The sequence below is a fragment of the Lissotriton vulgaris genome, chromosome 3_1 (genome assembly GCF_964263255.1).
Source record: "Lissotriton vulgaris chromosome 3_1, aLisVul1.2, whole genome shotgun sequence".
Taxonomy (NCBI): domain Eukaryota; kingdom Metazoa; phylum Chordata; class Amphibia; order Caudata; family Salamandridae; genus Lissotriton; species Lissotriton vulgaris.
The window spans coordinates 2,090,551,627-2,090,578,784 of record NC_141689.1 but is presented as its reverse complement, the minus strand read 5'-3'; the positions used below and the strand labels follow the sequence as shown (position 1 = coordinate 2,090,578,784).

Below are 27,158 nucleotides of genomic sequence, written 5' to 3'. Positions count from 1 at the left end.
GGGACCTAGTACAGACCAAAGTCGACTTATTTAAATTCACAAGATGAAACTGCACTCATTCTTCGCTGAAAAAACACTGCAGATAAGATCAAGCAGAAACTTACCAAAAACCAGTGACCTTAATGGACAGGACCTCAAGACTATTCACCGATTCACAAACCTGTCCACAGAGGACACTTTGTAGGGACTGGAGTCACTGTCCACAACTGCCCAAGAACTGGGAATATACATTTTCCATTCTAAGCCTACACCTCTTAGAACAAAATCATACTTCATACAAGCTCTACCATCTGGCAACTCAATTGATATCTTTTTTTCAGAAGGAAGCATGGATTTGGATAATGAATATCAAAATTATTTGTCAAAACAAAAGCACGTACTGTCCAACATCACCAAAAAAGAACAACAGTCACTTACTGGGCAACAGAATGACCCTGGTATAATCACCAAGGAAGCTGACAAAGGAGTCAATGTAGTCCTCCCAAAGACAATAGACTACCTCAAGGAAGCCAATCGACTACTGGATGATGGTACTTGTTACAAGAAACTTAATTACAATCCAACAAAGGAGATACAAGGGAAACTATGCCTTCTGCTGAACACCTGGCAGGTTTAGACATTACTCACATTGGAAGAGAAACAGCTACTTTTCATAGAAAATCCAGAGACTCCTACCCTTTACCTGTTCCAAACGTCCACAAACCTGGCACGACCCTTAAAGGCAGACCAATCATTGCTGGGATAGACTCCATCTGCTCAATTCTGGGACCCTTCATCGATGCTGAATTAAAACCTTTCATGAAGGATTACCATCCATCATTAGAGATACAAAGGCTGTCCTACAGAAACTTCAAAATATCACATGGCAACCAGATTTTCTCTTAACCATAGACGTGGTCAGCCTCTATACATCAATTAAACATCCAGATGGGCTTCCAGCAATAAGAAAATGTCTACAAACAAGATCAGTGCATTACTTGGGCAGAAATGTATGATCCTTGAAAACAACTACTTCCTTTTCAATGGGGAGTTCTACCTACAACTTCAGGGTACGGCCATGGGGGCTAAATTTATCCAACCCTATGCCTGCCTTCTGATGAGAGAGGTGGAACGCTAATGGCTATGGAATGACCACTCAGAATGCCTCTCCAGAAACAGAGCTCTCTGGGGCCGGTATATTGACAATATATTACTTATATGGCAAGGTTCTGAAGCCCTTCTCAAACAATTCATTTACAGTCTAACCCCGAACAAGTGGGGTATAGAAATCACATACACCATTTCAACAAAAGAAATTGCATTTTTAGATCTCCCTCTTTACATTCAACAAAACAAATTACAAACCAAAATTCACAAAAAACCAACAGCTGCTAATTCTATTCTTCATGCCTCTAGTTGCCATCCTCATCACACAATCACTAATATTCCATCATGAGAATAGAAGAGCACATAAGGGATATGATGAAAAAAATCCCTGGATATCATTGAACGCCTAAGTCAAAGAGGATATGATCGAAGAAAACTAGTGCATACAAAACATCTCTTTCCTCAAAAAGATAGCAACTACCTTCTACACAACAGCAAACCTAAGGATCATAAACCAACCATCTATTTTAGGACTAAATAAAATAATGAACATCACCATGTCTGGAAAATTCTTAATAAAACATTGGAACATCTTTACCAAAAATTCTACAGTAAGTGGAGTGGTGTGGCTCACTGGTTAGAGGCGGCAGACCCGGAAGCAGAGAACGGCCCGGGACCAGGGTTCAATTCCCGACGCGGCAGGGTCGTGGACCAGGGTCAGCGGACTCGATAATTCTCGCCTCGGTGCCTACTCTAACCAGGGATCACACCCGGCAACTCTGGGCATTAGCTTGCCTCATCTCTACAACGGCCCCCCACATTCGCCGGGGATGCCTGGTTTCACCTTGGAGATACCCAGTAGGGACCATCTCACAGGGATAGCCAGGACAGGTTCCCCAGCGGTCTACAGCGCCACAACGCCTCAGGGCAGCAGTGTTTAAAGTCCGAAATGTAGATATAGGTGTGGCAGGGTATACTCAGACATGAGTCCCTTGCTCACTGCACCATCAGGATTCAAGCAAGCCGGGCCGACGACGGCTGAAATGCCAGAAACCGGTCCCCGGAAGCTTGTCTCCTTTCTGGTGAAGAATTGGCTTGGTAGTTTGGTCTGCCCTGTTCCCATGATGCACTGGGCCAGGGACAGACTAATTTGCATATAGCCAGGTTCTGAGCTGGGATGGTGCAGTGAGCTAAATAACGGTGATGGATCAAGCCCTGATCTTTGGACTGGGTAAGAGTGGTCTGCTTAATTCAGACACACTGTTCATCACCACCCCCTTTTCTGAATTGTTTTTGGCCACTATAGGTGTGGCAGGGTATACTCAGACATGAGTCCCTTGCTCACTGCACCATCAGGATTCAAGCAACCTGGGCCGACGACGACTGAAATGCCAGAAACCGGTCCCCGGAAGCTTGTCTCCTTTCTGGTGAAGAATTGGCTTGGTAGTTTGGTCTGCCCTGTTCCCATGATACACTGGGCCAGGGACAGACTAATTTGCATAGCCAGGTTCTGAGCTGGGATGGTGCAGTGAGCTAAATAACGGTGATGGATCAAGCCCTGATCTTTGGACTGGGTAAGAGTGGGTTGCCTAATTCAGACACTCTGTTCATCACTACCCCCTTTTCTGAATCGTTTTTGGCCACTATAGGTGTGGCAGGGTATACTCAGACATGAGTCCCTTGCTCACTGCACCATCAGGATTCAAGCAAGCCGGGCCGACGATGGCTGAAATGCCAGAAACCGGTCCCCGGAAGCTTGTCTCCTTTCTGGTGAAGAATTGGCTTGGTAGTTTGGTCTGCCCTGTTCCCATGATGCACTTGGCCAGGGACAGACTAATTTGCATATAGCCAGGTTCTGAGCTGGGATGGTGCAGTGAGCTAAATAACGGTGATGGATCAAACCCTGATCTTTGGACTGGGTAAGAGTGGTCTGCTTAATTCAGACACTCTGTTCATCACCACCCCCTTTTCTGAATCGTTTTTGGCCACTATAGGTGTGGCAGGGTATACTCAGACATGAGTCCCTTGTTCACTGCACCATCAGGATTCAAGCAAGCCGGGCCGACGACGGCTGAAATGCCAGAAACCGGTCCCCGGAAGCTTGTCTCCTTTCTGGTGAAGAATTGGCTTGGTAGTTTGGTCTGCCCTGTTCCCATGATGCACTGGGCCAGGGCCAGACTAATTTGCATATAGCCAGGTTCTGAGCTGGGATGGTGCAGTGAGCTAAATAACGGTGATGGATCAAGCCCTGATCTTTGGACTGGGTAAGAGTGGTCTGCTTAATTCAGACTCTCTGTTCATCACCACCCCCTTTTCTGAATCGTTTTTGGCCACTATAGGTGTGGCAGGGTATACTCAGACATGAGTCCCTTGCTCACTGCACCATCAGGATTCAAGCAAGCTGGGCCGACGACGGCTGAAATGCCAGAAACCGGTCCCCGGAAGCTTGTCTCCTTTCTGGTGAAGAATTGGCTTGGTAGTTTGGTCTGCCCTGTTCCCATGATGCACTGGGCCAGGGACAGACTAATTTGCATATAGCCAGGTTCTGAGCTGGGATGCTGCAGTGAGCTAAATAACGGTGATGGATCAAGCCCTGATCTTTGGACTGGGTAAGAGTGGTCTGGTTAATTCAGACACACTGTTCATCACCACCCCCATTTCTGAATCGTTTTTGGAGACTATAGGTGTGGCAGGGTATACTCAGACATGAGTCCCTTGCTCACTGCACCATCAGGATTCAAGTAAGCCGGGCGGACGACTGCTGAAATGCCAGAAACCGGTCCCCGGAAGCTTGTCTCCTTTCTGGTGAAGAATTGGCTTGGTAGTTTGGTCTGCCCTGTTCCCATGATGCACTGGGCCAGGGACAGACTAATTTGCATATAGCCAGGTTCTGAGCTGGGATGGTGCAGTGAGCTAAATAACAGTGATGGATCAAGCCCTGATCTTTGGACTGGGTAAGAGTGGTCTGCTTAATTCAGACACTCTGTTCATCACCAACCCCTTTTCTGAATCGTTTTTGGCCACTATAGGTGTGGCAGGGTATACTCAGACATGAGTCCCTTGCTCACTGCACCATCAGGATTCATGCAAGGCGGGCCGACGACGGCTGAAATGCCAGAAACCGGTCCCCGGAAGCTTGTCTCCTTTCTGGTGAAGAATTGGCTTGGTAGTTTGGTCTGCCCTGTTCCCATGATGCACTGGGCCAGGGACAGACTAATTTGCATATAGCCAGGTTCTGAGCTGGGATGGTGCAGTGAGCTAAATAACGGTGATGGATCAAGCCCTGATCTTTGGACTGGGTAAGAGTGGTCTGCTTAATTCAGACACTCTGTTCATCACCACTCCCTTTTCTGAATCGTTTTTGGCCACTATAGGTGTGGCAGGGTATACTCAGACATGAGTCCCTTGCTCACTGCACCATCAGGATTCAAGCAAGCCAGGCCGACGACGGCTGAAATGCCAGAAACCGGTCCCCGGAAGCTTGTCTCCTTTCTGGTGAAGAATTGGCTTGGTAGTTTGGTCTGCCCTGTTCCCATGATGCCAGGGACAGACTAATTTGCATATAGCCAGGTTCTGAGCTGGGATGGTGCAGTGAGCTAAATAACGGTGATGGATCAAGCCCTGATCTTTGGACTGGGTAAGAGTGGTCTGCTTAATTCAGACACTCTGTTCATCACCACCCCCTTTTCTGAATCGTTTTTCGCCACTATAGGTGTGGCAGGGTATACTCAGACATGAGTCCCTTGCTCACTGCACCATCAGGATTCAAGCAAGCCCGGCCGACGACGGCTGAAATGCCAGAAACGGGTCCCCGGAAGCTTGTCTCCTTTCTGGTGAAGAATTGGCTTGGTAGTTTGGTCTGCCCTGTTCCCATGATACACTGGGCCAGGGACAGACTAATTTGCATATAGCCTGGTTCTGAGCTGGGATGGTGCAGTGAGCTAAATCACGGTGATGGATCAAGCCCTGATCTTTGGACTGGGTAAGAGTGGTCTGCTTAATTCAGACACTCTGTTCATCACCACCCCCTTTTCTAAATCGCTGAATTGGAGAGAGGCTGGGTGATTTGTGTTTAAAGTCCGAAATGTAGATAGAGGTGTGGCGAAATGGTATGAGCTGATGTATGCTGCTGAATGGTAGAGAGGCTGGATGATTTGTGTTTAAATTCGTTAGCACGTCTTATTTCCTTTGTTTAGGCTGTATGTTTAAAAGGCATGTTGTGAATATAATTTGTGACCGAAATGTAGATAAAGGTGTGGCGAAATGGTACGAGCTGATGTATGCTGATGAATGTGAGAGCTGAATGGGAGAGAGGCTGGGTGAATTGTGTTTAAAGTCCGAAATGTTGATAGAGGTGTGGCGAAATGGTATGAGCTGATGTATGCTGCTGAATGGGAGAGAGGATGGGTGATTTGTGTTTAAAGTCCGAGAGAGGCTGGGTGATTTGTGTTTAAATTCCGACATATAGATAGAGGTATGGCGAAATGGTATGAGCTGATGTATGCTGCTGAATGGGAGAGAGGCTGGGTGATTTGTGTTTAAATTCCGACATATAGATAGAGGTGTGGCGAAATGGTATGAGCTGAGTGTGCGTCCGAAGTTACCCAAAGCCTGTGGTGAGTGTGTTTATGTGAAATGAATTGGAGAGTGAGGCGCACATGCTGGAGAGTTTTTGCGTTTAGTATGCAGCTGAATGTTAGATTTATGTGTGTTAATCGTGTTTTAAGTGTAAGTTGAGGATGTGGCCACAGTGGATCCCTAGCACGATGTAGAGGGAGGGGGTCCATAGCACGCTGTAGAGAGAGGGGGTGAAGAGTAGGCATGATGAATGGGAGTGAGTCTGTGTGTTTAATTTTATTTGTACACAAGTATTTTTTAATTAAAGCTAGCCATCCCTCCTGTGACTCGAAGTTGTTACCTTATGATGCAAGCATCTTGCCCATAGTCTGAATGTATCAAATGTATGCTGCTGAATGGGAGAGAGGCTGGGTGATTTGTGTTTAAAGTTGTTTGCACATGTTTTTTTTAGGCTGTATGAGCGTGCTGGAGAGAAAGGGGAGAGGCGGCCAGGAGGGGAGAGACGGCCTGGCGCCCGTCAAAGTGAAAGCCGTGGGCACTAAATAAATTAGGGGAGGAGAAATGCCTGAGGCACAGCGCACGCTGGGGATAGCCGTGGGAGGGAGCCTTGTCGCTTTCATGTGCACGCGCTTTTAATGTCAATGCGCTTGCGCATTGGGCTTAAATTTCACGGGCACTGCAAGGAATCGCCATGGAATCGCAAGTTGGTTAAAGTCTGTTTAAGCCCCTATAGTCTTGCATGCGCATTGACAGGCGAGACCTAATGATGACAGGCAGCCACTAGTCGAACATTTTGAAAAACATAATCCTGCACCATCGCACCTTCACTTTCTGTGGCCTAATAAAGATGAAACATCATGCGAGAGGAGGCACCCTTGAACGCAAATTATGCCAACATGAAAGTACTTTAATCATCCGTTTTGATACTGTGGCCAAAGTTCTAAATAAGGACCACGATTGGCACCACTGGCTTTAACACACAATCAATTATTCTATGGCCACATGAGACTTTCTAATCCACCTGATATCTCAGAAATAGATTAATGTACAATTTTTGATTTGTTGACGGTTGGATGATCACAAAGCTGACCCCTACAGCAGCGTTTTCCAAACTGCTGTCCGCGGACCCCCAGGGGTCCTTGACACATTCCCAGGGGGTCCGCAGGCAGCATTTGTAAAACCACTGCAAAGTATCTTGTTTAATTAGCAGTTTTCAAAGACCAATAAAAGTGTCAAGATAACACAACAGTGATTAATGTCCCTGCTGGAGAGGCATGAGAGTGTGTCCAGTGGCAGCTTTGACTTAACTAATGGAGCACAGAGGGTTAATATGCCTACTGCAAAGAACATGTACCATGTGTTTTTAAAAACAGTATTTTATATGCATAGGTCAGTGGGTTACTGCTTTTGTCAGAGAGATTCTTTTGTTACAGTGCAGTTCATAAGTGACAATCGTAATCTAGCACAGTGACCTATAAACTGTCATCAAACAGCTGCTTGCAAACTGCAAGGTACAAGTTAGTGACTTTTTTTCTCAGTCATTCGTTATCCTGATGCTGCTAAAAAGGTTTATTTGGGTGGAAACTCATTTTTATTGTTAAAGTCAATGCTAACCACCGTGTTATGTTCTGAATCCTGAGGTTGTGCTTCTCCAGTCCAGTAATCTTTAAAAATGCCTACCAGTATGAAAGACATGTGAATTCTACACCTTGAAGTCCCCTTTGCCTTATGTAACATTTTCTATACACTGTCTCTATATGTGTGTGATGTAATGTAATCTGTCATCCTACAATGGTATGAGAGATGCTATAAAAAATGAAATATATGTGACGAACGGGCTATGAAGCGATGAGAGGCACTGTTGGAGGGTGATAGTGGGGGAATCATTGAAGAACCCCCAGAAAGATTGTCGTATTCTTGTGCATAGTCAGGTCTTCATTTACTATTCTTTAAAAGCTAATACAATTCAATATATAATGATAAATGTGTTGCAGAATGCACCACTGTTTCCTAAATTTCGTAAGGGGAGAGCCTCCCAAAGCCCCCTTTGTAGTGGTAAGGCTCACTCACTGCACTTGATGTGCACCGTATGGGGACGGGTCTGAAATCATTTGCCAGGGCTGCTTTGGGTTTCCAGTCTGGCCCTGGCAGGAGCAGGAGCCTTGTACTGCGAAATAAAACCAACCATTGAAAAGTTAGTCACGGAGATGCAGCACTAACCTTCCCATTACCTTTTTTCATTTTCTTGCAAGTTCTTTTAATATAAAGTACAACAGAAGTGGTGGAGAGTGTCGCTAATCTCCTTGGCATAATAACACACTCCGCCACTTCAGAAACGCAGGGCTGCACCATATTTACAAGAATATGGTACAGCCCTGCGTTTCTCCTGTGCTGGCGCTACACTTACCAGGGGAAGATTGTTTATGTTCAGGAAGGTCCCCCTTCCTGCACATAAACAATCTCGAAATGTTGTGTTGTCACTTCTGTGTGTGATGCTTATTGTATCACACATGGAAGTTACAAAATGTCAATTTTTTAAAAGATTGTTGATGTGTAGGAATGGTCACCTTCCTGAACATAAACAATCCAAGTCGTTCTGCATAAATGAGGAGAAATTAAGCATTTCTTCTTGTTTCGCCAAGTTCAGACCAGGTTTTCCCTGGTCTCAATTTTGGCGCTACTTCCCATTTACGCTGCCCATGTAAATAGGGGGCAGCGTCAAAATCAATGGGTGTTGCAGGGGAAATGCCCACCGTAACACCCACTGCCCACCCCTTTCACGCTAAGCATTGGGTGAAAGGGGGTCTTATTTACAAGGCACCGTTAAGCCACTTAACGTGGCTTAACGTTGACTTGTAAATAAGGCAAAGCCCCTATCGCCACAGGAACGTCTCAAAAAGTGATGTTCCCATGGTGATTGGGGCTTGTAAATATGCCCCTAAAATCATTAGTTATTCGTGTTTTTGTTTTGTGTGTACACGTGGGTTAATTTTTTCCGAATGACTGTTTTAATGTTTGAAATGTAAATCCTACAAATTGCTTGGGCGTCCCCGCCTTCCAGTGGTGACTCAATGGGGGTCCTAAGGAGTCAAAAGTTTGGGAACCACTGCCCTACAGCAATGATCTTTAGCTAAACTGGTGTTATATGAGTTTAACACCATTTGGTCCTATAGACCCTCTTTCTTTTCTACTACGTGCATTTATGTAACAAAGGTTCGTGCAAAATAAGCAACTTTTGTACTCACATATTCCCATAATCCATCCGTATTTTATGCTTCCCACTGAATTCTATATCTATATATAAAAAATAATCCAAAACATCTGCAAAATCACAATTTTTTTATAGGGCTACCTCACTTCCTTACTAATAAAAAACAAAACATCTGGGATGATTCTGTTTTTTTCCATTTCTAATTCTCTTACATATTATCCGTGAGACATCTTCTACCACAGTGCTTTAGGATGGTATTCATATTGAGGTATTACACATATATTAGTGTTAACTTTCATTTTAGTTAATCAAATACCCATGAGTGTATCTCTCCTGTACTTAAGTATTGTAACAAAGAATCTTATATCTTAAGCTTATAGCTAAATACACTTTTCATCCATAAGTACCACCTCTTTTTACTTTCCCTTGATTCCCATTTCATAATATAGTGTCTGCTTAAGTACTTCCCCTAACGAACATGGCGCCCAGGCACCTAGCTGACAAAATAACCATATGGCAATCTTGAACTACGGGCTATATTATGTTCTTAAGATTTGTTTACCCAGACCGTTTTATGACTTTTCATTACACCAGTAGTTTAAAGAAAAAAAAATATATAAAAATGAACAAACAAATCTAATATATTGTTACCATGTTAACACATTGATATATTTCACCATTAAAAGATGGTGCATAACTGAAAAGATAATATCTTCAAAAGGGTAGTCCTTTTTCTATTTAAAATAGCGCTCACGCATCACGCAGGTACTTTTAGATCGCACAAGGGATTTTACCCAGGACCTGCTGCTTTTTGATTATGAAATGTTAGCAGAAGGGACCATGAATCTTTTTTTCCGCCGGTTAGAGCCTAAGCTGTCTCGCTCATCGGAGACAATTATGCTGTACCGATGAGCTTGTTAGTGCTCCTGCATAGCCATCTCAGACTCTTGACCTAATTATATACCCGAGTCTGTTAGTTTCTTTGTTTTTAATTAATCCTGTTGTAACATATGTAACCCGACTCTCCATAATAATGTTAGAGTGCACTACATTGCCCCGATTTTTCATAATTACACAGAATTCTCATCACTCGCTTTGATCTGTTAAATTTAACTAGTGTAATTTCAATTACTATGTCCCATGTATTTGAATTCCGGTTCTTATTGATCATGTTTAACAACTTCAATATGGTCCATCTCATTTGGGAATTGGACATAATGCGGCCTCTGGTTCCATATATGTATTGAACCATTCAAACTCCAGATAGAGGTATCCAAGAGTGACAGTCAATACGACAAAATGGACTGATGGAATATTTTGCCCACGGAACACCCTATGGCACGCCTGAGTAGCCCTAGTACAAATCAGATTGTCATTGATTTCCAATAGACATGCCGCCCTTCAGCAATTTTATATATATATATATTGAATGATACATTTTCTTGTTTCTTTCGTTTAGATATCTGTTTTTCTTGATTCACTTGATGCAAAACATTTTGTCAGATACTACGCTGCATGACAAACTCTGTCTGTTCAGATTGTAAAAGGTATTTGTTACCATCATGGCAAATTTAATTATTTATACTTCTCTACATATGAAATAACAATGAGAAACTAATGACACAACTTTACTCTGCAACAGCAGTTTCCTTTTACCTTTGAGGTTTAACACTTGTGCACCATCGAAAAGTATTGGTTGCTCAGATGAAAAAGGTATTACATTTATTATTAAGTCGACTTACTGCATGCAGTGACTATCAGGTAACACAAATATTAGACTGCACTTTGAGTTTAATTCTTTTTGCCAGCACTGTAGTAAGCTGGCCTTATCCTTCCACTCAAACTCTTATTGTTTCTAAACTATCCCTTTTCGGTATGTTTAAATTTAGCACTTTGTTGAGAGAAAAAAAAGAAAATTCTGCACTCCAGACACATAGCACTTGGTAATTGGATCTTAAATGTATTTAAACTTATGATGTTAAATATAGTTATTGCAGCCTTGAGAAAGGCCTGGTCCAAATGACCGCCAAAGGGCGAAACACGTGTCGGCTGCTGCAAAATCTAAAAAACTATCTCTGTAACGTTCTAGAGAACGATAATTTATGATTCATGATATGAAGATGAAGATTAAAAGCAAAAATTAAACTCCGAATTGGAATTTTGCTGTTTCTTGATCAAAAGAGCTTTAACATTAACTAAGAAAGAGCCCATACTCATCTGTTTCCCCACTTACCTCCACCTAACCACGGATTCCTCACCTTTTCAATTTCCCCAGGTGCCAGACTGGTTCCAGAAACATTTGGAGCAACTCTCTTGTGCGCCAGTAGGAGGCGTTGTGTGGCTCCGTCCGATTTATCCCACCCTAGATGTGACATCAGGCCCCTGTATCAGAGCCACCTCCACACGCTGATGTTAGTTTCTTTCTGTTCTTCATCCGCGCCCTTGGACATGGGGCCAAAAGAAATAAAAATAGCAGTGTGCAGATCTGATACTTGGGAACTTATTAACATGCTGTAAGAGTCCGATCTAAAGCAAGGGGAGGTGGATGGTTTGGGTAAGGCATCTGCCGTTAAATAGAGTCTCTACCAGACAAACCATTACTAAAAGGTAAGTAACTTGTTCTTCTAATAGAGATTTCCAACTGCAGATTCCTCACCCTATAAACAGATACCAAAGCAGTACCTCCCAGGTTGTGGGTCTGTGGAATGGCTCATGCCAGGAAATCCTGTAAAAGTGCCCATCTCTCCTGACCTGGCTGTGCAGGCAATAGTGCTTTGTGAACGTAGGGAGGGACAAACACGTAGCAGCCTGGCAAATGTCCAGAAACGGGACACCGCGTAGCAATGCAGGGATGGCAGCTTTTGCTCTGGTGCAAAGAGACCGTAAACCTTTTTTGGGCATCTTCGTGGTCATCCCATAGGAGATTTTAATACACAGAAAAATCCATCAAGAGATGGTTCTCTTCCGCACTGCTTTGCTCTTTTTTGGCTGCAGAAAAACAAAATAAAAGTTATAGAAACTCATATCTCTCTTAGTGTCCAGACAGCAGTGATGTTCTTACTCCTTCGAGGGATGAGGTGGAGCATAGAAAGCTAGCAAGGCGATGGGCTATCCTTAGGGATATGGCATGACTATATTAGGCAGAAAAGCTGCTTTGATCCTGAAGACCGATTTAGCTGAACAAAATGTAGGATATTGTCGTTGCAGGGACAATGCTATTCATCCAGTTAACTTTGCTGCATCCAGACCATCCATGATAAGGCACTGAACGGTTTGACAGCAGGCAATATATCATCCACCCTGCCCCACATCGCATGTGAATACCTTCCCAGTAATAATGATAATAAACAAATTTATAAAGCACATGGTTACACTGACTAGTGTGTCCCCCACTGCGGACCACAGAAGGGCAAAATCCGGACCTGGCACAGAAAGCAGGTAACCGGTTAGACAGGAGGGCTTAAAGAGGGAAAAAGCCACGTTTTCAACTCCTTTCGGAAGATAGTCCCTGAAAACTCCAACCGGAGCCCCAGGGGTAGTTTTTTCCAATGTTTGGCTGCTAAAAAACGAAAGGAGTGACCACCCAGCCTTGCTCTCCTGATAGATGGAATGCTAATCTGCCCCGTCCTGCATGATCTCAGTTGATGGGTCGGGGAGTAAGGGGTTAGTAAATCATGCAGGTAGGTGGGCCCCTTTCTTTGTAGGATGCGATGGCTGACACATAAAGCCTTAAACAGAATTTGCTCCCTTACCGGAAGCCAGTGAAGGGAAACTAAGGCCTTATTAGAAGGGGCTCTCTTGGGTAACATCAGAACCATATGCGCTGCTGCATTCTGGATGCGTTGGAGTCTCTGTAAACATTTAGTATTAGCTCCCAGGTAAAGTGCATTTCCATAATCCAGGCGAGATGTCACCAGAGCGTGAACCATAGTTTTCCTTGCTGCAATTGGCAGCACATCTAAAGTCTTCCAGAGCTGACGCAAAACTCCAAAACATGTTCCTGCCACTCGCCTAGTGTGGTTCTCAAAAGTGAGCTTAGTGTCCAGCCACATCCCTAGGTTTGTAACCTGCTCACAAGGAAAGGGGGTTGGTCCTATTGTCTGAGGCCACCATGTCGATGACCAAACCGAGGGCGCTTTGCCTATCACTAGCACTTCAATTTTGTTACCGTTCAGTTTGAGGCAGTTGTTAGCCATCCAGGACGCGAGTTCTTGCAGGCACATCGAAAAATTAATGACTGCCTTCTCATGTGCTTGAGCTAGGGACACCACCAATTGTGTGTCGTCAGCATAGGACACAACACTGACCTCAATTTTTCCAGTAATCTCTGCCAAAGGAGTGACGTAGAGATTAAACAGGGTAGGGCTGAGGGAGGAGCCTTGTGGGACCCCTTGTTTCAGCTTAATACTTTTAGAGTGGTAAGGTCCCTGCGACACCTGAAAACTACAATTACGAAGAAAAGACTCCAACTGTTTCAAAGCTCTGCCTGCCAAACCTGCTTTCCTAAGATGCTGGAGTAGGGTAAGATGGGCCGCAGTGTCGAATGCGGCACTTAGATCTAATAAAATTAAGTCTGCCGTCTGTCCCTCATCTACATGTTTACGGATAGTTTTCATGGAAAGGAGCAGAGCCGATTCGGTGGAGTAAGAAGCCCGAAAACCAGATTGAGTGGGATGAAGTAAGCTATGTTTACTAATGTGGGCTGCCAGCTGGATGTTGACCACCTTCTCTGCGATTTTAGCAAAGTACGGTAGCAGAGAGATAGGGTGTGTTAGAACTGGGATTTCTGCTCGGCTAAGGCTTACGCCAAAGCCTGGCAGAAACCACCATTCTAGTCAGGGCAAGGGAGTCACACGCCAAGATAACCCCTGCTCACCCCCTTGGTAGCTTGGCAGGAGCAGACAAGCTTATCACGGAGGCAATGTGTAAAGCATTTGCGCACGCTCACAGCAACAACATCCCAGGCACACCACAAAAGGAACTCCACACAAGGTTATATAAAAATAACTTTTGTATCCTCAAAACACATCAGATAGTAATCACACAATATACATTGTGCCAACTGGCACAGGCAATATTCACAAGGGATTATTTACACAGGACAGGGCCACGTGGGCCACTGTCAGAATCAGCACTTAGTAGAAATAGCACTTAGAGTAACTGTCACACCAAATAACAATTATAGACCCCAACCAGTAACCTCTGGTAAACACAGGCATAAATCACGCAGGGACACAAACTCACTAGTATAAACTATACTAGGCAAAATAACCTCCTAGGCATGAAAACACATTTAGAGGTATCATTGGCATAAAGGCATTGCACATTAGGCATAGATCACATTTTGGCCTTATCAGTATAAATACAGTAGACAATCTCCTCACTAGGCAAAACACATTAGACCCTACCCCCTAAGAATAACTCACATTTAGGGGCGTAACTCAGAGTGAAAACATCTCAATAGCATAAACCTACATAGGTAAAACAACCTCATAATCATAAACCAAAGTTTTAGAGGTATCAGATACAGGGTTCGTAAAGCATACTAAATGCATTACATTTCCTAGCACCATAATCACTTCAGCCCATAATCACATTAGGCAAGTATCATCACAAACATAGAGGAAAATCACATTGCGCAAAAATCACATTAGGGTCCAGGTTGCGCCACTGCGCCAAAACCTAAACGTAGCAGCTGCCCCCTACTTGCTGGGCATGAGGGGACAAGAACAGGGCCTAAACGCTGCAGCTGGCACTAAGTGCTGCGCAGCTGGGGAAGGCCAAGGTAGGGATGAAGGAGTGTGACTCACTCCTGAGTCCAAGACATGTCCCTAGAAAGCAAAACCTAAACGGTGCAGCTACCCACTAATTGCTGGGCAGCTGTGTATCAGCCAAAACTGCAACAGGGGCCCTCACTGGCCCTCTTGGAGCAAACTGCGCCAATTGCTGGAGCCCTCTAGGCTCTGAGTAACGAATGTACAAAAATGTGGGAGCCCCGTGGGCTCGAAATGCAAAATGCCCCCTCAGGTGTAGGAGCCAAGTAGGCTTTTAAAACAAAAATGCCCCCAAGCACGGGAGCAGCGCGGCTCTGGAGTTAATAACAAAACGTTGGGGCGACCCACTGCCATCCGGGGCCGCTCTGAATGTCCCCTGCCACTGTGGAGCGCACAGGATCCTTGAAATGAACTTGGCCCCCTCGGTGGAGCCACGTAGGCTCTGAAGACATTCTCCACAAGGGATAGAGCGGCCCTCTGCCATCCGAGGCCGCTCGGGGAATTAGACTGCCATCCCCCCTGCCCAGCCCTCACTTACCGGGCTCCGGCGCAGGGGGACTATTCCTCCAGCGGGGCTCCCTCCCGATCAAGGGAACCCTGCTCACCATGCTGCCTTCCTCTAGGGGCGCGGGTGTGGGAACTCGGCCCGGGGAGGCTCGATGGTGCAGCGGGCGGGGCTCTCTCCTCCACATGGGAGCCCCGCCGCATCGCTCACGCCTGCATCTTCACTCTGTCCCCCATCTCTGGACCAGGGCTCATCACCGGCAGTTGAGGAGGTGGGGTAGGCTCCCGACCTCCTCTATCGCACCACTTCCTGCCGCACTTCCCTTCCTGCTTCCGTCCGCATGCCCCGCCCACAACCAGGCAGGCCGCGGATCACGGCAGCAGCGAGCCACCCTACGAGGGGTAGGCTCCCTCTAAATAGGCGGCATCAGAGCGGGGTGGGCACCCGTAAATTAAGAACAGGAATACGGGCAGAGTCGCGGGGTGGGCACCCACGCAATTTAAATACACAGCGGCAGGGCGGCCATAAAGCAGGGTGGGCACCTGCTAAAGATAAACAAAATAGGCAGCTATGACGGGGGGAATCCCTAGACAGCAGCCCAGAGCTGCAAAGGCAAAAAATAGAAGTGCTATCTAAGCGCTTAGGGCAAAGTCACCAGCCTTCTCTTTAATAAGCGCTCCCAGGGTGCTTAGGCTTCAACAAGCCTGGGCAAAGGTAAAGAAAGGGTACCCAGCAGTCTGCAAGCCAGGAAAGACAGGCAAAGGTTCCCAGGGAAAGTCCATCAGTCATCCAGGGGCTGGGCAGGGCCCAGGGAGGCAAGCCTTCCCCTGGGCCTCAGCAGCAGCACGCCCCTGGTTGTTTCAAGTTAGGAAAACAAGAACATTTTCATGGGGTCACAGCCCCCTTTTTATACAGCAAAATCCTTTGACTAGCATGGTGCAGGCAATGGGAGAACCAGCTGCAACTGGTTATGGGAAACTCCTGAGCACTTTGTTTTGCTCTGCCCCTCTCTCCCATTCACTGGCCAGGCTAGGGACATCAGACGCACCACAGGGTGTGGAGCCAGCATTGTGGAGGGAAGGCCCAGCCCTATTCAGGTCCCAAGTGCAACTCCTCCTTGCCATCAGCATGCATATCTCTCCATTCACCACTGGGGCAGACCCATCCTGACTCCTGGAGCCAGGCACACCAGCCAATCACAAGCCAATCACAAGCCAGACAGCCAATTCACATTCATTGCACGGACATGCCAACTTCTAGAAGTGGCACTTCCACACCAGATACAATAAAGCCGCACGCATCATTGCGCAGCATTCAATCTCACGAGTACACCCCACACATCAGGAACTACCATGGTCACACATATTCCCCATGCATTCCTATGGGAGGGCAGGTCACTCTCACCACACATACACAGAGAGCGCACGCACTTTACACTGGACCACAATGAAAAAGTGCACAGAGGCCTAAAATCACCAACACCAGGTTACAGAAATAGGCTAGGAAAATAGCAAAAAGTTTTGGGGTGAACCTGCCAAAAGGGCCAGGTCCAACACAACTCCCTTCCAGCCAAAACGCAGGGTAGAACAATCACTCCCTTGATGGGCTTCCCTGCTTTGGGTGACAAAACACGGACACGGACCCGCACGGCAGGGACACACTCCGGTTCTTAACCACTCTGAACCCACATGGTTTCCTCTAAATAAGAACTCTCTGGCCCAACTAGGATACCCCACTGGCACTCTCTAGTCGTCCATGGCCAAGACCAGGCCCTAGGCCGTCCAGATGTCACAGGCCCTAGCCAATCCACAGAGTGGGTAGTAGTAACCCCTGGCACACAATAGCCATTCTCCACTCTCCCTCTCAGTGTAGCTCCAAACTACCACTGATCCTTCAACCTAGGATCCACACCCTCAGGCTGACCAGAGGTCACGGGCAAGAATGCCCCACCCTACCTCTACTTCTGGGGTTCCGCACCCTCCCAGGGAAGCACCCACCAGAACACATCTCTCCCACCAGATCAGGACCTCTCTCCATCACCACTGGTCTACTACCTGGGACCTGGAAACTATTTCACTTCGGAGGTACAAAGCACACAGCACAGTTCCTCTTCAAGCCAGTGGGGGGGACACAGCACACAGCAAAGTCCCCTTCCCTCTACCTTAGTGGAAACAACAAACTGCAGGTGAGCAACAGAACACACAGCAAGGGCAGCCCCCTCAGTCTCTTCAGCTGATCTACTTTGGCAGAGATTCCTTCTTGACCTGGAAGTTTCCTAATCTCCCTACCTAGGATCTAAACCCTCAGGCTGCACCGGGGTCAGAGGCAAGGACGCTCTTTCTCTGCACCCCCTTCCAGAGTTCTGCACCCTCCCACCTTGGAGCGGTATCCCTGGAAGCCAAACCGGTCAGGACACTGATTACAGATGCCCTTCCCTCCAGGTCAGGTTGAACCTGAACCTGGCCTGCCCCCTCCTCGGGGAACGACCTCCAGAGGCCCCACAAATGGTCAAGCACTGTAGACGGTCAAATGCCCAGCGAACCAGGACTCACGGGGAGCACGCATGCCCCCTCCCCTGAGGGGGACACATAACTACTGTGTCATGTGACAGTCTGCCTGGCTCTAACCTCGCGACCTCCTGTCCACCTGACAGGGCGGAGAGATTTCCCAGGACAGAAGTGGCATCCCCATGGTCACTCAATGGTGGTCCAGCCCTCCTGGCTGACCCCTGACCCACCGGTTCTTCCACTGGGGACTCGGTGATCATGGACCACACTAGGGTGGGGCTCCAAAGAGCCTTAAGCAGTTTGGCATTATACAATAAGTCAAATGACTTACGGATCAATGTGGGCAAGACCAAAATTGTCATTTTTGGCAAATACCCCCACAAAAAAGAAGCTTCATGGTCCCTGGGGGAGCACCGTATCGTCACTGCCCCATCCTACAACTATCTGGGCACCTGGGTCTCTGAGAGTGCCTCTGCAGCCAAACATCTGAAGGAGCTTAAACCTAAAATTGACAAAACCATTCTGTCGCTAAGACGCTTATGCCACCGCTTGGACAGTCCCTCAGCAGAACCAATGTTGACAGTGCTCAGGGCAAAACTGATCCCTGCCATTGCATAAGGGCACATAGCCTACCCTGGTGCATTTGACAAAGTGGTCAACGCAGCCCAGGCGAAAGCCTATAAGTTGGTGCTACAGGCCCCTAGATATGCAAGGAACACTAGATTAAGGCTAGAAATAGGCCTTAAGCGACCGGAGCTGGTATTATTGGGGGACCTTTTAAAACTCTATATTAGAGTATTGAAAGCACCAGAACATTCGCTAAAGCACTCCCTAAAATCAATCTTTGATGAGGTGGGCTCCCCCTGGTACTCAAAGGTAGGACAAGCTATTGCAGCATTGAAAATCGAAAGAAGGAGTTTGCCCCTGCACGAAATTCCTTTCTCAGCCTGGGCCCAAGCTGTTAAGCGCCAAGTCCGGATCATCTCCTTTGGACTTGACCTTGCATCTCTTCGGCAAAATCCACTAACCCAGGCCCTGGACAAATCATATATTCCAGGTAAACCCCAACCTTACCTGCAAGATCCAGTATCCACTTACGCGAGAAAGAAAATTTTGTACTTTCGACTTTTGGCCCTCAGGATCATGGACTTCAACCCCAAATGGGCCCGTACGGATGGCACCTTGGCCTGTCGTCTATGCAATTACCGTAGAGAATCCTGGCTACACTTGCTGTGCTGCTGCACAAAGCTGGCCAATGACCGCCATCGCTTGCTGCTTCCGATTTTACGTAACACGGCCTATAGAACTTGTAGAGAGGCCTCGGACTGGTGCCTCTCAGTCTCCACGACCTGTTTGATAGCCAGAGTTGGGAAATTTATACACCAGGTAAAAATGGCACTCGACTCCCACTTAACGGCATTGTCTGCAAAGTAACTGGAAGCCTCCTGCCGCAGTTACCTAACTTGGGCTGGTTTAAAGATCCACGAAGAATCCATCTTTCGTCAACAGCCCTTGGTACATGAATTGACTCTACCGAACTTTCATGTGCCCCCCTTTATCAGCTGGGAAACACTTGCACAATCTATTCATCACTCCTTTTAAAAGAACCATGTTTAGGACAGCTAATCAGGACTAATATGTTAGTATTTTAACTTAAAGTGACTCTCACTTTTATGTTTGGATGGGACTTGAGAGTGGGGGAGTCGGGACGTTCATAAAGCTTTTTATTCTTTTTTTCACTTTTATACTGTAAAGATTTTAAGTAATCATGCAGTTTATTAATAAAAAAAAAAAACACTGGGGACTCTTTCCCCCTCTCACTCCTCAACCAGGACTTCTGCACCCTCCACTTAGGAGCGGTACTGCCCAACACCAGGACCGCCGGGGTTCTGGTTACAGACACTTCCCGTCCTCTAGACACAGGAAGATCCTCCTCAAATGACCTGTAAGTACAGCCTGGGCCCCTGACCTGGCACTCCCTTAGGGAACCCTCCAGGCCCTGAGACAGGGTTTCGGGCCACCGTGGGACACACCGTCCCACACTCCGCCTCCACTGAGACAGGACGTGAGCCCCTAACCCCTCCCATTCTACTGGGACCTAGCTGGGCTACACATAAACCTCTTCCCCTACACAGGATCATCAGATACACAAGCCACTCCTTTTGGAATCACTCCCCAATGCCTCTGCAAGAAATCTAGCACACCGCCAGATGTCCACCTTCTCGTCCAGTGCCTCTGCAGAACCTCCTGCACACCACCAGAGGTACACCTCACGTGCAAGCTCCTTTTATCACAAAAAAAACCTCCCACCAACTCCTCCAGTTCAACACACCACTCATCCACACACTCCCCCTCCAGACTGGTGAGACAGTTCCTCACTGCCCCTGACTCTCAACCTGTACCCCTCTTACTGAGAACCAGGCACCATACTCTGGAAACTGGGAATGGGACTTCACGCACTGGACACATTTTAACTGCCACCACTGGATCCTACCATACTGGGAAATCCAGACACACACTACACTCAGGCAATAACCACCCTCCCGAGCTAGCCATTTCTCCTCCACACTCCCTCTCTTCCATCTACCCACACCTCTGGGGACAGGAACAGGGATTGGGCACTGGACCCAGCAAGGGATTCCTTATCTATGGGAACCTCCCCCTCTACTGGTGTCCCGCCCTGTCATTTTCTCTCTTCTGCCACTAAACATAAAGCGCAGGAACACCATTTGAAAATGACACTCTTGAGGAAAAACAAAATCAAAAACAATAATCCCCAACATGCGGCGATCTAAAATGCAGAATTTTGTAATGTAGCCAGTTATCGCTGTGGTACTGCGCAAACACAAGTCCTAATCCTAACCGCTGATCACCAATGTTAGAACTGGGATTTCTGGTTGGCTAAGGCTTACGCCAAAGCCAGGCAGAAACCACCATTCTAGTCAGGGTAAGGTAGTCACACGCCAAGATAACCCCTGCTCACCCCCTTGGTAGCTTGGCACGAGCAGACAGGCTTATTCCGGGGGCCATGTGTAAAGCATTTGCGCACGCTCACAGCAACAACATCCCAGGCAAACCACAAAAGGAACTCCACACAAGGTTATATAGAAATAACTTTTGTATTCTCAAAACACATCAGATAGTAATCACACAATATACATTGTGCCAACTGGCACAGGCAATATTCACAAGGAATTATTTACACAGGACAGGGCTACGTGGGCCACTGTCAGAATCAGCACTTAGTACAAATAGCACTTAGTGTAACTGCCACACCAAATAACAATTATAGACCCCAACCAGTAACCACTGGTAAAAGGTAGATACACACTACGCAATACTAATAACCACAGGCATAGATCACGCAGGGACACAAACTCACTGGTATAAACTATACTAGGCAAAACAACCTCCTAGGCATGAAAACACATTTAGAGGTATCATTGGCATAAAGGCATTGCACATTACGCATAGATCACATTCTGGCCTAATCAGTATAAATACAGTAGGCAATCTCCTCACTAGTCTAAACACATTAGACCCTACCCCCTAAGAATAACTCACATTTAGGGGCGTAACTCAGAGTGAAAACATCTCAATAGCATAAACCTACATAGGTAAAACAACCTCATAATCATAAACCAAAGTTTTAGAGGTATCAGATACAGGGTTCGTAAAGCATACTAATGCATTACATTTCCTAGCACCATAATCACTTTAGCCCATGAATCACATTAGGCAAGTATCATCACAAACATAGTGGAAAATCACATTGCGCAAAAATCACATTAGGGTCCAGGTTGCGCCACTGCGCCAAAACCTAAACGTAGCAGCTGCCCACTACTTGTTGGGCAGCTGGGGACAAGAACAGGGCCTAAACGCTGCAGCTGGCACTAAGTGCTGCGCAGCTCGGGAAGGCCAAGGTAGGGATGAAGGACTGCGACTCACTCTTGAGTCCAAGACATGTCCCTAGAAAGCAAAACCTAAACGGTGCAGCTGCCCATTAATTGCTGGGCAGCTGTGTAACAGCCAAATCTACGACAGGGGCCCTCAGTGGCCCTCTTGGAGCAAACTGCGCCAATTGCTGGAGCCCTCTAGGCTCTGAGTAACGAATGTACAAAAACGTGGGAGCCCCGTGGGCTCGAAATGCAAAATGCCCCCTCAGGTGTAGGAGCCACGTAGGCTTTTAAAACAAAAATGCCCCCAAGCACGGGAGCAGCGCGGCTCTGGAGATAATAACAAAATGTTGGGGCGACCCCCTGCCATTCGGGGCCGCACTGAATGTCCCCTGCCACTGTGGAGCGCACGGCTCCTTGAAATAAACTCCCCCCCCTCGGTGGAGCCACGTAGGCTCTGAAGACATTCTCCACAAGGGATAGAGCGGCCCTCTGCCATCCGGGGCCGCTCGGGGGAATGAGACTGCCATCCCCCTGCCCAGCCCTCACTTACCGGGCTTTGGCGCCGGGGGACTCTTGTACCTCCAGCAGGGCTCCCTCCCGATCACGGGAGCCCTGCTCACCATGCTGCCTTCCTCTTGGGGCGCGGGCGTGGGAACTCGGCCAGGGGAGCCTCGATGGTGCAGCGTGCTGGGCTCTGTCCTCTACATGGAAGCCCTGCCGCATAGCTCACACCGGCATCTTCACCCGGTCCCCCATCTCAGGACCGGGGCTCATCACCAGCAGTTGAGGAGGTGGGGTAGGCTCCAGACCTCCTCTATCGCACCACTTCCTGCCGCACTTACCTTCCTGCTTCCGTCCGCAGGCCCCGCCCACAACCAGGCGGGCCGCGGTTCACGGCAGCAGCGAGCCACTCTACGAGGGGTAGGCTCCCTCTAAATCGGGGGCATCAGAGCGTGGTGGGCACCCGTAAATTAAGAACAGGAATACGGGCAAAGTCGCGGGGTGGGCACCCGCGCAATTTAAATACACAGCGGCACGGCGGCCATAAAGCAGGGTGGGCACCTGCTAAAGATAAACAAAATAGGCGGCTATGACGGGGGAATCCCTAGACAGCAGCCCAGAGCTGCAAAGGCACAAAATAGAAGCGCTCTCTAAGCGCTTAGGGCAAAGTCACCAGCCTTCTCTTTAAAAAGCACTCACAGGGTGCTTAGGCTTCAACAAGCCTGGGGAAAGGTAAAGAAAGGGTCCCCAGCAGTCTGCAAGCCAGGAAACACAGGCAAAGGTTCCCAGGGAAAGTCCATCGGTCATCCAGGGGCTGGGCAGGCCCACCCAGGGAGGCAAGCCTTCCCCAGGGCTTCAGCAGCAACACGCTCCTGGTTGTTTCAAGTTAGAAAAACAAGAACATATTCATGGGGTCCCAGCACCCTTTTTATACAGCAAAATCCTTTGTCTAGCAGGGTGCAGGCAATGGGAGAACCAGCTGCAACTGGTTATGGGAAACTCCTGAGCACTTGGTTTTTCTCTGCCCCTCTCTCCCTTTTACTGGCCAGGCTAGGGACATCAGACACACCACAGGGGGTGGAGCCAGAATTGTGGAGGGCAGGCCCAGCCCTATTCAGGTCCCAGGTGCAACTCCTCCCTGCCATCAACATGCATATATCTCCATTCACCACTGGGGCAGACCCATCCTGACTCCTGGAGCCAGGCACACCAGCCAGCTCCAGCCAATCACAAGCCAGAAAGCCAATTCACATTCACTGCACAGACATGCCAACTTCTAGAAGTGGCACTTCCACACCAGATACAATAAAGCCGCACACATCGCACAGCATTCGATCTCACGAGTTCGCACATACCAAACACGACCCTGCACACTCCACACATCAGGAACTACCATGGTCACACATATTCCCTATGCATTCCTATGGGAAGGCAGGTCACTCCACACATACACAGAGAGCGCACGCACTTTACACTGAACCACAGTGAAAAAGTGCGCAGAGGCCTAAAATCACCAACACCAGGTTACAGAAATAGGCTAGGAAAAAAGCAAAAAGTTTCGGGGTGAACCTGCCAAAAGGACCTGGTCCAACAGGGTGCAAATTTTCCAATTGGCTCGTGCCAAGATTCAATTTCTTTTTTTTTTTTAGGGACCGTTCCTGAAATAAAAGAGAGCTCAAGGAGGTGTCTAATGTAGGGCTCAAAAATCTCCATGCTCCCTCTTAGCACCTTGGGGGTAGCAGGATCTCTAGGCAAGCCTGACTTGATACTTAGGGCTACCTTATTAGGAATGTCACATGAAGGGACAGTGAATTCACCGAGACGTTCTGCCTCCACTATGTTAGACATCCCATCATCATCCAAGCAACCATTGCGTGCTGAATCCGGGAAGGTAGAATAAATCCTCCCCACCTTCTCCGCAAAGAAGTCAGCCACCAGATTGCAAGAATCCACTGAGTCGATGTTAGGAGCTGTAGTTGTTGCTAGGGAAGATATCTCTTTAAAAACGGTAAAGAGTTTCTTAGTCGTGTTCTCTGCTGTACTGATCCTCTCTTTATAATAGGTGGCCCGAGCCTTCCTAATAAGAGAGTGATCGTTTTTAAGACTAGCTTTATATTCACTCTAAATAAGAGCTCAAAAATTTCTTCTCCACATTCTTTTAAGGCGTTTACAGGCTGACTTGGCTATTCTAAGTTCGTCACTGATCCAGGGAGCAGATTTTAATTGCATACCCGATGATTTCAAGGATCATGGAGCATTACTATCTAGTGCCTCCTCGATACGCCTGTCCAGTGCGTCACAGGCAGAGTCGATGTCTGTGCCGCCAGGTAGCCCACCCTGAGATAGGGCCGTATTAAAATTGGCTTGCGAAAATCTAGCCCACTTCCTATGCTTTTTCTTGGTGTCTGGTTTCTCCGGTAAGTGAGATAGAGGCATCCAGGCCCTGAAAAAGATCAAAAAATGGTCAGACCATGGAACTGTAAGCCATTTCTAAGGCACCCCAGTTGGCAAAGATCGGGTCTAATAGATGGCCCAATTGATGAGTGGGGAGCTCTGATTTAAGTGTCAATTGTAGAGCCGCCAATTCCTGACAGATCTCTTGTGCCCCAACGTTAGACAATTCATCAAAAAGGCAAACTTAGGGCAAGACTGGTGAAAGAAATCATTCACTTGGTGAATGTCTCCATTAGTTGAGACTTTCTGTCAGGAGGGGTGGTAGGGAAGGCTAGGGTTCAGGAGACTCATGGATGCCAGAGCAACCAAGCTCTCCGTGAGCAGGCCTATGCTGCCTTGCCACTTACCAATTCACTTGGGGGCAAAATCTTGTCTTGGCGTTGAATGGGAGCAGAAGTTCTTGGCTGCTTCGTCCAGGATCGAGGACCTCGGTGAGGACATTTGTTTTAACTTCTGCTGTGGACAGAGTAAGTTCCAAAGCCTCTGCTACTCTCCTGATCACCGTGACAAAGGATGTGAATTTGTCTGTTGCCATAGTCGGGCTGAGGGAGGCCAGACTAATGTCTGGAGAGGTGTCCTGGACTCCTAGAAGTCATCAAATATATGGCTTTCATCATAACAGGCATTATATCCAGTGTCATCATTATATGGGCTATATGTTTCTGGATCCAAATAGGTGAAATGGCATGGTTTTTAGGACCTTTGTTTTGGAGAAGGATGGGTCTTAGATTCTGATAACAGTATTGGCTCAGTTTCCAGCCTTAGTGACATTTGTGATAGTGTTGAGATTTGGGCTGGGGGCTTCGGTTGCGGTGTGTAACGAAGCATCAGATATTGCTCCGGGGCTGGTTTAGGCAGAGTCATGCTTGGAGCCAAGGCAGCAGAGGAAACTTTGTGCGCGTCAGTCACTGACATCTGTTGATCACAGTGTCAACACATCTTAAAATCTGTTGTTTCAGGGGAGACATGTCGGCACACTGAGAAGATATTTTGGGAAACAAAGTCAATCAAACAGACAGAATTTGATGAGCTCTGGATCCATATCGGAAGAAATGGAAAGAAAGGAACTGATGATAGTGCGCAAATCCGGAGGGTCCCGACATTGCATCTAGGCAGGATGGTTCAGATGTGGAGCTGCAAGTTTCCACCTACCAATGTGCAGGGGAATTGCTTAGAAGGTTTCCAGATCCAATCTGGTAACTGGGGAAACTGACAAGATGAGGAATCTGCAGTTAGAAGTCTCAGAAATACTGATTCTAGCCATTGTAGATCACTAGTTATATTGTTGAAAGAGATGTCAATGTAAGATGTCTTGCTGGAACCGGAGTCCTTTTCATTAGGCATCTGGAGTTTTGTAAATCAGCAGAGAGGAGTACTGATGAAGGAAAAAACGTGCATGCTTAAAGAAATCTATATCTTCATGAACAGGCTTAACAGGTGTAATGCTACCAATGCAGACTGCACACTGGGTCCACCATACAGAGGGACAAGGGTACTGAAGCAAAAATAGAAGTTAAAATTGAAGTGAAGTAAATACATAATGTTCTATGTTCACGACAAGGTACATGACTTCCTTATCGTATGTGTTACAATTAATACCAAAAGCAATACATTTTATGAAAAAAATCGGTGTCTATATTTAAGGTACAATTTTAGGGTTCTTCACTACACAATAATACAAAATATCATACTGTTTTCTCTGGCTGACTACTTCATGTCACAAACATATTTTTTAGTCTCCATTAAGATTGTGTATTTGGGTTTCATTTGTTTTACATAAGTAATTTGTCTTTCAATTTTTCTAATTTTTCAGGAAAACACATTTCAACAGAGCAGCAGATACAGTGACAAAGGAGTCCAGGGGTGTGAGTGGCCCACTTCATCCCAATTTGAAGCTTTTTGTTACAACACAATGAAGTGATGAAGAGGCCAATTTCCATTCATGCATTAGGCCATTGGTCTTTCCTATGTGTTTTCAAGTATTATATTTCAGGTTTTTAAAATCCACTGAATATACAGATCTTAATTTGGTTCCCTAAAAAACTTATATTACCTGATTTGTATTTTGCAAAGTTTGCTGCTGACTAAGTTGAGTTCCAAGATGTCCAGTGTTAAGACCTCCTTGAATATGGTTGGTTTGAATGGTTTGGTTTTGCACATTTGTTGGTGTAAGCTGTTGATTATGAGATGAACTTCCAGAAGAGAGCTGCATAGAACCAAAGTTTAATCCATTGGTTGGCTGCTGTAAAAACATCTTTAAGAAAATCAGCGAATTATTTCAAGTAGTAAGAACATACAATAACAAAGTGTTGCTTCTTAAATTGACAGATCACTTAAAGCTGTTTACAAAATAAGTGGAACTCTGAATCCAAGCAAAGGATGTCATAAGCACTCAAAGTCGTTTACAAAATATGTAAATTTCAGAATCCAAGCCAAAATAAATCATACTCACTTGAAGCCCTGGGCCATCAACAAGCTGAAGCTGTTCTTGTATTTTGCGCAACTCTTCTTGTTGACGGTAAATGTTCGCCTCTATCAGTCGTGTTCTCTGTTCTAGTTGGTCTTTAAGGTGCTGCATTGCTCCTATCTGCGCAGTGAACTGAATCATTGGCTGAAACATCAATATTCAGATTTTAGCGAATG

General features: G+C 46.7%; 1 protein-coding gene across 1 annotated transcript in view; it reads right to left on the bottom strand.

The window, feature by feature from the left end:
• Window positions 1–27,158, bottom strand: part of CLOCK (clock circadian regulator) — a 1,177,342-nt gene that overhangs the window by 133,054 nt on the left and 1,017,130 nt on the right. Inside the window, exons 18-19 of the mRNA XM_086962635.1 lie at window positions 26,968–27,126; window positions 26,569–26,769 (exon numbers count right to left, since the gene is read on the bottom strand). Of these exons, the coding sequence (XP_086818761.1) occupies window positions 26,569–26,769; window positions 26,968–27,126 (360 nt within the window). The remainder of the gene's footprint in view (window positions 1–26,568; window positions 26,770–26,967; window positions 27,127–27,158) is intronic.